The following is a 9,987-nucleotide window of genomic DNA, read 5'->3' on the forward strand; positions in this document are numbered from 1 at the left end:
CTGTGCTGCTATATTTATATGCATACAAAGAAAAGATAGTAGCAACAAAAACACTGAAATCTTAGTGGTCTCAAGTGTTTTCTATCAGGTGGTATTGCAATTTTAACCAGCACCCTTCCATGTTCTTAAAAATTACAAAGCAAAACAACTTTCAAGAAAGCTATTCTGAGAGCATGGGACTCCTCTCCCTGAGGCAAGGATGCATGTCATCAGAGAGCTAACGTGTACTTTTTGCCCACAAGACAACATGGTTCAAGGCAAGAAGACACCAGCAATCATCTTTTGTCAACAGTGACAAGGGCCATGAGAAGCATCATTTGTATTCTTCAACTTGCAACAAAATCAACAAAATTCACTGGGATAAATGGCCAATGTCAATATCACCTATGTCACTGAGTTCATTCTAAAGGGAATTACAGACTGGCCAGAGCTTCAGGCCCCATGCTTTGTGGTGTTTTTCATCATCTATCTGGTCACAGTGCTGGGCAACCTGGGGTTGATAACCTTAATCAGGATTGATGCTCGACTCCACACACCTATGTACTATTTCCTCAGTCACTTGGCCTTTGTTGATGTTTGCTACTCCTCTGCTATCACACCAAAGATGATGGTGAATTTTGTTGTGGAACTCAATACTATTTCTTTCCATGCTTGTGCAACACAGCTGGGCTGTTTTCTCACCTTCATGATCACTGAGTGTTTCCTTTTGTCTTCCATGGCCTATGATCGCTATGTAGCTATCTGTAGTCCTCTGCACTATTCAACACTGATGTCAAGAAGACTCTGCATTCAATTAGTGGCAGTGCCATATATATACAGCTTTCTGGTTGCCCTATTCCATACTATTATCACCTTCCGTCTAACTTACTGTGGCCCCAATGTAATTAACCATTTCTACTGTGATGACCTCCCTCTCTTGGCTCTGTCCTGTTCAGACACACACATCAAGGAAATTCTGATCTTTGCCTTTGCTGGTTTTGATATGATCTGTTCCTCTTCCATCGTCCTCACCTCCTACATCTTTATCATTGCAGCCATATTAAGGATCCGCTCTACCCAGGGGCGACGCAAGGCCATTTCTACCTGTGGCTCCCATATGGTGGCTGTCACTATTTTCTATGGCACCTTGATCTTTATGTACCTACAGCCTAAATCAAATCATTCCCTGGACACAGATAAAATGGCATCTGTATTTTACACAGTGGTGATCCCAATGTTGAATCCCCTGATCTATAGTTTAAGGAACAAAGAGGTGAAGGATGCCTCAAAGAAAGCCTTGGATAAATGTTGTGAAACCTTAAAGCTGTTAAAATTAAGGAAATAACAATAATAAATTCTTTATTGAATGCAAGAAGATAAATAAATCAAGCTTTCTCCTGCTGACATTTCTTTTTTTTTTTAATTTTTTATTTTTTATAAACATATATTTTTATCCCCAGGGGTACAGGTCTGTGAATCACCAGGTTTACACACTTCACAGCACTCACCAAAGCCCATACCCTCCCCAATGTCCATAATTCCACCCCCTTCTCCCAACTTCCCTCCCCCCAGCAACCCTCAGTTTGTTTTGTGAGATTAAGAGTCACTTACGGTTTGTCTCCCTCCCAATTCCATCTTGTTTCATTGATTCTTCTTCTACCCACTTAAGCCCCCATGTTGCGTCACCACTTCCTCATATGAGGGAGATCATATGATAGTTGTCTTTCTCCACTTGACTTATTTCGCTAAGCATGATACGCTCTAGTTCCATCCATGTTGTTGCAAATGGCAAGATTTCATTTCTTTTGATGGCTGCATAGTATTCCATTGTGTATATATACCACATCCTCTAATCCATTCATCTGTTGATGGACATCTAGGTTCTTTCCATAGTTTGGCTATTGTGGACATTGCTGCTATAAACATTTGGGTGCACGTGCCCCTTTGGATCACTACGTTTGTATCTTTAGGGTAAATACCCAGTAGTGGTATTGCTGGGTCATAGGGCAGTTCTATTTTCAACATTTTGAGGAACCTCCATGCTGTTTTCCAGAGTGGCTGCACCAGCTTGCATTCCCACCAACAGTGTAGGAGGGTTCCCCTTTCTCCGCATCCTCGCCAGCATCTGTCATTTCCTGACTTGTTGCTTTTAGCCATTCTGACTGGTGTGAGGTGATACCTCATTGTGGTTTTGATTTGTATTTCCCTGATGCCGAGTGATATGGAGCACTTTTTCATGTGTCTGTTGGCCATCTGGATGTCTTCTTTGCAGAAATGTCTGTTCATGTCCTCTGCCCATTTCTTGATTGGATTATTTGTTCTTTGGGTGTTGAGTTTGCTAAGTTCTTCATAGATTTTGGACACTAGTCCTTTATCTGATATGTCGTTTGCAAATATCTTCTCCCATTCTGTCAGTTGTCTTTTGATTTTATTAACTGTTTCCTTTGCTGTGAAAAAGCTTTTGATCTTGATGAAATCCCAATAGTTCATTTTTGCCCTTGCTTCCCTTGCCTTCGGCGATGTTCCTAGGAAGATGTTGCTGCGGCTGAGGTCAAAGAGGTTGCTGCCTGTGTTCTCCTCAAGGATTTTGATGGATTCCTTTTGCACATTGAGGTCCTTCATCCATTTGGAGTCTATTTTCGTGTGTGGTGTAAGGAAATGGTCCAATTTCATTTTTCTGCATGTGGCTGTCCAATTTTCCCAGCAACATTTATTAAAGAGGCTGTCTTTTTTCCATTGGACATTCTTTCCTGCTTTGTGGAAGATGAGTTGACCATAGAGTTGGTGGTCTATTTCTGGGCTCTCTATTCTGTTCCATTGATCTATGTGTCTGTTTTTGTGCCAGTACCATGCTGTCTTGATGATGACAGCTTTGTAATAGAGCTTGAATTCCGGAATTGTGATGTACCAACTTTGGCTTTCTTTTTCAATATCGCTTTGGCTATTCGAGGTCTTTTCTGGTTCCATATAAATTTTAGAATTATTTGTTCCATTTCTTTGAAAAAGATGGATGGTACTTTGATAGGAATTGCATTAAATGTGTAGATTGCTTTAGGTAGCATAGACATTTTCACAATATTTATTCTTCCAATCCAGGAGCATGGAACATTTTCCCATTTCTTTGTGTCTTCCTCAATTTCTTTCATGAGTACTTTATAGTTTTCTGAGTATAGATTCTGTGCCTCTTTGTTTAGGTATATTCCTTGGTATCTTATGGTTTGGGGTGCAATTGTAAATGGGATTGACTCCTTAATTTCTCTTTCTTCTGTCTTGTTGTTGGTGTAGAGAAATGCAACTGATTTCTGTGCATTGATTTTATATCCTGACACTTTACTGAATTCCTGTACAAGTTCTAGCAGTTTTGGAGTGGAGTCTTTTGGGTTTTCCACATATAGTATCATATCATCTGTGAAGAGTGATAATTTGACTTCTTCTTTGCCAATTTGGATGCCTTTAATTTCCTTTTGTTGTCTGATTGCTGAGGCTAGGACCTCTAGTACTATGTTGAATAGCAGTGGTGATAATGGACATCCCTGCCGTGTTCCTGACCTTAGGGGAAAAGCTTTCAGTTTTTCTCCATTGAATATGATATTTGTGGTGGGTTTTTCATAGATGGCTTTGGTGATATTGAGGTATGTGCCCTCTATCCCTACACTTTGAAGAGTTTTGATCAGGACGGGATGCTGTACTTTGTCAAATGCTTTTTCAGCATCTATTGAGAGTATCATATGGTTCTTGTTCTTTCTTTTATTGATGTGTCATATCACATTGACTGATTTGCGGATGTTGAACCAACCTTGCAGCCCTGGAATAAATCCCCCTTGGTCGTGGTGAATAATCCTTTTAATGTACTGTTGAATCCTATTGGCTAGTATTTTGTTGAGTATTTTCGCATCTGTGTTCATCAAGGATATTGGTCTATAGCTCACTTTTTTGATGGGATCCTTGACTGGTTTTGGGATCAAGGTGATGCTGGCCTCATAAAATGAGTTTGGAAGTTTTCCTTCCATTTCTATTTTTTGGAACAGTTTCAGGAGAATAGGAATTAGTTCTTCTTTAAATGTTTGGTAGAATTCCCCCAGGAAGCCGTCTGGCCCTGGGCTTTTGTTTGTTTGGAGATTTTTGATGACTGTTTCAATCTCCTTACTGGTTATGGGTCTCTTCAGGCTTTCTATTTCTTCCTGGTTCAGTTGTGGTAGTTTATATGTTTTTAGGAATGCATCCATTTCTTCCAGATTATCAAATTTGTTGGTGTAGAGTTGCTCATAGTATTTCTTATAATAGTTTGTATTTCTTTGGTGTTAGTTGTGATCTCTCCTCTTTCATTCATGATTTTATTTATTTGGGTCCTTTCTCTTTTCTTTTTGATAAGTTGGGCCAGGGGTTATTATTAATTCTTTCAAAGAACCAGCTCCTAGTTTCGTTCATTTGTTCTATTGTTTTTTTGGTTTCTATTTCATTGATTTCTGCTCTGATCTTTATGATTTCTCTTCTCCTGCTGGGCTTAGGGTTTCTTTCTTGTTCTGTCTCCAACTCCTTTAGGTGTAGGGTTAGGTTGTGTACCTGAGACCTTTCTTGTTTCTTGAGAAAGGCTTGTACTGCTATATATTTTCCTCTCAAGACTGCCTTTGTTGTGTCCCTCAGATTTTGAACCATTGTATTTTCATTATCATTTGTTTCCATGATTTTCTTCAATTCTTCTTTAATTTCCCGGTTGACCCATTCATTCTTTAGAAGGATGCTGTTTAGTCTCCATGTATTTGGGTTCTTTCCAAACTTCCTTTTGTGGTTGAGTTCTAGCTTTAGAGCATTGTTGTCTGAAAATGTGCAGGGAATGATCCCAATCTTTTGATACCAGTTGAGTCCTGATTTAGGACCGAGGATGTGATCTATTCTGGAGAATGTTCCATGTGCACTAAAGAAGAATGTGTATTCTGTTGCTTTGGGATGAAATGTTCTGAATATATCTGTGATGTCCATCTGGTCCAGTTTCCTTGCTGATCTTTTGCTTGGATGATCTGTCCATTTCAGTGATGGGAGTGTTAAAGTCCCCTACTATTGCTGTATTATTGTTGATGTGTTTCTTTGATTTTTGTTATTAATTGGTTTATATAGTTGGCTGCTCCCACGTTGGGGGCATAGATATTTAAAATTGTTAGATCTTCTTGTTGGACAGACCCTTTGAGTATGATATAGTGTCCTTCCTCATCTCTTATTATAGTCTTTGGCTTAAAATCTAATTGATCTGATATAAGGATTGCCACTTCTGCCTTTTTCTGATGTCCATTAGCATGGTAAATTCTTTTCCACCCCCTCACTTTAAATCTGGAGGTGTCTTCGGGCTTCAAATGAGTTTCTTGGAGGCCACATATAGATGAGTTTTGTTTTTTTATCCATTCTGATACCCTGTGTCTTTTGACAGGGGCATTTAGCCCATTAACATTCAGGGTAACTATTGAGAGATATGAATTTAGTGCCATTGTATTGCCTGTAAGGTGACTGTTACTGTATATGGTCTCTGTTCCTTTCTGATCTACCACTTGTAGGCTCTCTCTTTGCTTAGAGGACCCCTTTCAATTTTTCCTGTAGAGCCGGTTTGGTGCTTGCAAATTCTTTCAGTTTTTGTTTGTCCTGGAAGCTTTTAGTCTCTCCTTCTATTTTCAATGATAGCCTAGCTGGATATAGTATTCTTGGCTGCATGTTTTCTTCGTTTAGTGCTCTGAAAATATCATGCCAGCTCTTTCTGGCCTGCCAGGTCTCTGTGGATAAGTCAGCTGCCAATCTAATATTTTTACCATTGTATGTTACAGACTTCTTTTCCCAGGCTGCTTTCAGGATTTTCTCTTTGTCACTAAGACTTGTGAATTTTACTATTAGGTGATGGGGTGTGGGCCTATTCTTATTGATTTTGAGGGGCGTTCTCTGAACCTCCTGAATTTTGATGCTAGTTCCCTTTGCCATATTGGGGAAATTCTCCCCAATAATTCTCTCCAGTATACCTTCTGCTCCCCTCTCACTTTCTTCTTCTTCTGGAATCCCAATTATTCTAATGTTGTTTCGTCTTATGGTGTCACTTATCTCTCGAATTCTCCCCTCGTGGTCCAGTAGCTGTTTGTCCCTCTTTGGCTCAGCTTCTTTATTCTCTGTCATTTGGTCTTCTATATCACTAATTCTTTCTTCTGCCTCATTTATCCTAGCAGTGAGAGCCTCCATTTTGAATGCACCTCATTAATAGCTTTTTTTATTTCAACTTGGTTAGATTTTAGTTCTTTTATTTCTCCAGAAAGGGCTTTTATATCTCCCAAGAGGGTTTCTCTAATATCATCCATGCCTTTTTCGAGCCCGGCTAGAACCTTGAGAATTGTCATTCTGAACTCTAGATCTGACATATTACCAATGTCTGTATTGATTAGGTCCCTAGCCTTCGGTACTGCCTCTTGTTCTTTTTTTTGTGTTGAATTTTTCCGTCTTGTCATTTTGCCCAGATAAGGGTATATGAAGGAGCAAGTAAAATACTAAAAGGGTTGCAACAACCCCAGGAAAATATGCTTTAACCAAATCAGAAGAGATCCCAAATCGTGAGGGAGGAGAAAGGGGATAAAAAGAGGTTCAAAAAGGAAGAAAGAAAAAAAAAAGAGAAAAAAAAAGAAAAGGAAAGAATTTTAAAAAATGAAAATGAATAAAGAAAAATATAAAAAAGAAAAATATATATATATATTAGATAAACTAGTCAAAAAATATTAAAAAAAGAAAAGGGTAAAAATTAAAAAGAAAAAAAAATTTACCCAAAGGCGAGAAAAAAGAAAAAAAAAAAAAGAAAAAGAAAAAAATTAAATTAACTGCAAGACCAAAAAATAAATCACAGGGAGAAAGCCATGAGTTCTGTGCTTTGCTTTCTCCTCCTCTGGAATTCTGCTGCTCTCCTTGGTATTGAAACCGCACTCCTTGGTAGGTGAACTTGGTCTCGGCTGGATTTCTTGTTGATCTTCTGGGGGAGGGGCCTGGTGTAGTGATCCTCAAGTGTGTTTGCCCCAGGCGGAATTGCACTGCACTTACCAGGGGCCGGGCTGAGTAATCCGCTGGGGTTTGCTTTCAGGAGCTTTTGTTCCCTGAGCGCTTTCCGTAGAGTTCCGGAGGACGGGAATACAAATGGCGGCCTCCTGGTCTCTGGCCCGGAGGAGCCATGAGCCCCGGGCCCCACTCCTCAGTGCGCCCTCAGAGAACAGCGCCCAGTTACTGCCGTCTGCCTGACCTCCAGCCGCGCTCCGAGCTCACCGAGCCTGCAACCGGTTCAAGGTAACCCCGAGCTGCGAGCTTACTGTTGGCTCTGTCTCTGTAGCTGGCTTTCCCATTCCAATACCCACAAGCTCTGCGACACTCAGACACCCCCGGTCCTTCTGTGACCCTGCGGGACCTGAGGCCACGCTGACCCCGCGTGGGCTTCGCCCCGGTTTAGCCTCTGGAGCGATGTCCCTCAGTGGAACAGACTTTTAAAAGTCCCAATTTTGTGCTCCGTTGCTCCGCCGCTTGCCCGGAGCCGGCCCCTCCCCCCGGGGTCTATCTTCCCGTCGCTTTGGATTCACTTCTCCGCCGGTCCTACCTTTCAGAAAGTGGTTGTTTTTCTGTTTCCAGAATTGCTGTTCTTCTTCTCTTCGATCTGCCCATGGATTTGTAGGTGTTTGCAATCTTTAGATAAGCTATCTAGCTGATCTCCGGCTAGCTGAAGTAGTCTCGGCCTGCTACTTCTCTGCCATCTTGACTCCTCCCCCCCTGCTGACATTTCTTGTAATTCTTTCCTAATCATTTGAAAATGTGACTATGCTTCCGCAGACCTTAACTTTTTCTACAAGAACCAGGGCAAGTCTGGAAAGTCAGTGTGATTCAGAGAATCCCATTCAGGCCATTGCAGCCATTACAGCCTTTACAGACCACCAAAATTATGGTAAAATATACCCTCAGACACATATTTGTGCATGTCAAGCAAAGGGTGCTGCATGTTTTGTTAGAATTTTTGTTAGAATTAGCTCCTATTCTGGAGCTAGGGCTGCCTGAGTCTGAATGCTATGCTCTTCCTTTATTAGCTGTGCCCCTTGGACAATCAACTTAAACTATGTGACTCTGTTTCTAATTCTGGAAAGTAAGAGGACCCAATTCATTGGTTTGTTTTAAGTATGAAACAAGTTAACATTTATGATATGCTTACAACAATATCCTGTGATAATAAGTGCTATGAATCTGTTTGTTGTATAAATGTTTGTTAACTAGTTGAACTTAAATAAAATAAGATTTTTTTAAAAAGCTTATTTCCTTGCATTCTCAAAGGTTTATCAATCTGGAAGAAAGAGGAACAAAGCCTGGTTAGATTTCTACTACCTTCCAGGGAATCAAATGATATCAAGTAGTCTTACTTAATACAATCAAGTAAACCTAAGAAATGTCTGAGATTTTACCTCTGGACCATGATTACGTATAAAGTGCCTAAGTTCACATAGCTGGTAATATGATAATTCTAAAAACAAATTTTAGTCTATAACTCAGAAATATAATGTGAGGACATGGCACAATCTTTGACACCTAATATGGGGTTGGTAAAAACCAGAGTATTTTTTATCATTATTAGTGACACATACCATCCTGAAGATGTGTTCTTATTCAAGGATTCTTTTGGTAAGTACAACTGATTAGTGGTTTACTTTGAATAAAAATTCAAGCTATTGTCTTGTTAATATTGATATTTAAAGCTTTAGACTTTATTTTAGATTTTCTTTAATTTGGCTAGTCTTTACATTTTTTTAGTTTGTTGAATGAAGACTGACTTGGTCTAAAAAGAACTGTGCCCTTTCTGTATGTTGTTTTTAAGTGTTTTATTTGAATAAAAGGCCATTACTCAGTTCTAAACTTTTTGCACTAACACTCACAATAATATTAAGAATAATACAAATAAAAATATCTGACATTTATTTAGTGTTGACCACTGTTTAGCCTAACTGTATGTGGTTAGCATTTATCAACTCATTTAATATTCTTATCAATACTAAGAAATGAATCACATACATTGAAGTTTAATGTGTGAAAATCAGAATTTATGAAGTAGAGAAATTAAGGGGTTTTTAGCCTATTTTACCTTACAACAGGATAATTTAAAAATGTTCAAAGTTAGAATTCCTTACAAATATGCTTTATTTAAAATAATTCAGTTATTTGAGAGGCATAGGATTTTCAGGAATATATCTAGAATGTAACTGTTCTGATAAATTTAATGCATACTTTTTTTGTAATGTTCACTTCTAATTCCCTCATATTCTCTCAATTATATTTCTTATTTATGGATTAGATCAGAGGAACCCATTTTTTCTACATTTTTTGACCTCACCAAAGTAATATCAGAATGTAATTTATAAAGAGCCTCTAGTGATTATATCTTTATAGAGTTTTTCCCCCTTAATTTGGTCATTTAACAATTAAAGTATTCATAGGGTATTGGCATTTTACTATGTAAGTAATCACACAAATTGAAGACCATTAGAGAGAACTTTTCTTAAAAGTCTCAACTTAGGGGTGCCTAGGTGGCTTAGTCGGTTAAGCATCTGCTTTTGGCTCAGGTCATGATCCCAGGGTCTAGAATCCAGCCCCACATTCAGCTCTCCACTCAGCAGGGAACCTGCTTCTCCTTCTCCCTCTCCCTACCTAGGCTCTCTCTGTTAAATAAATAAATAAAATTTTAAAAAGTCTCAATTTATTTTTTCACTGTTCTAAATATTTTATTTATTTATTGAATGGACAAAGAGAGAACATGTGGGGGTAGAGAGAGGGACAGAGGAAGAGGGAGAAGCAGACTCCCCACTGAGCAGGGATTCTGATCCCAGGACCTTGGAATCATGACCTGAGCTAAAGGCAGGTTAATCCACTGACTGGATTAATCCACTGATGGTTAATCCACTGACTGCTCAGGCACACCTTGAAGGACTCCCATTTTTCCATGAGAAGATTGTGTCTCCATTTGCTAAG

The 9,987-nt window shown here is 39.2% G+C and overlaps 1 protein-coding gene across 1 annotated transcript; it reads left to right on the forward strand.

Annotated features, from left to right (window-relative positions):
• Positions 1 to 364: 364 nt before the first annotated feature.
• LOC132009958 (olfactory receptor 8U3) lies at positions 365 to 1,324 on the forward strand. The gene has a single exon (XM_059387965.1). It carries the CDS (start codon positions 365 to 367, stop codon positions 1,322 to 1,324), a length of 960 nt encoding a protein of 319 aa, XP_059243948.1.
• Positions 1,325 to 9,987: the final 8,663 nt, after the last annotated feature.

The sequence above is a fragment of the Mustela nigripes genome, chromosome 1 (assembly GCF_022355385.1).
Source record: "Mustela nigripes isolate SB6536 chromosome 1, MUSNIG.SB6536, whole genome shotgun sequence".
Taxonomy (NCBI): Eukaryota; Metazoa; Chordata; class Mammalia; order Carnivora; family Mustelidae; genus Mustela; species Mustela nigripes.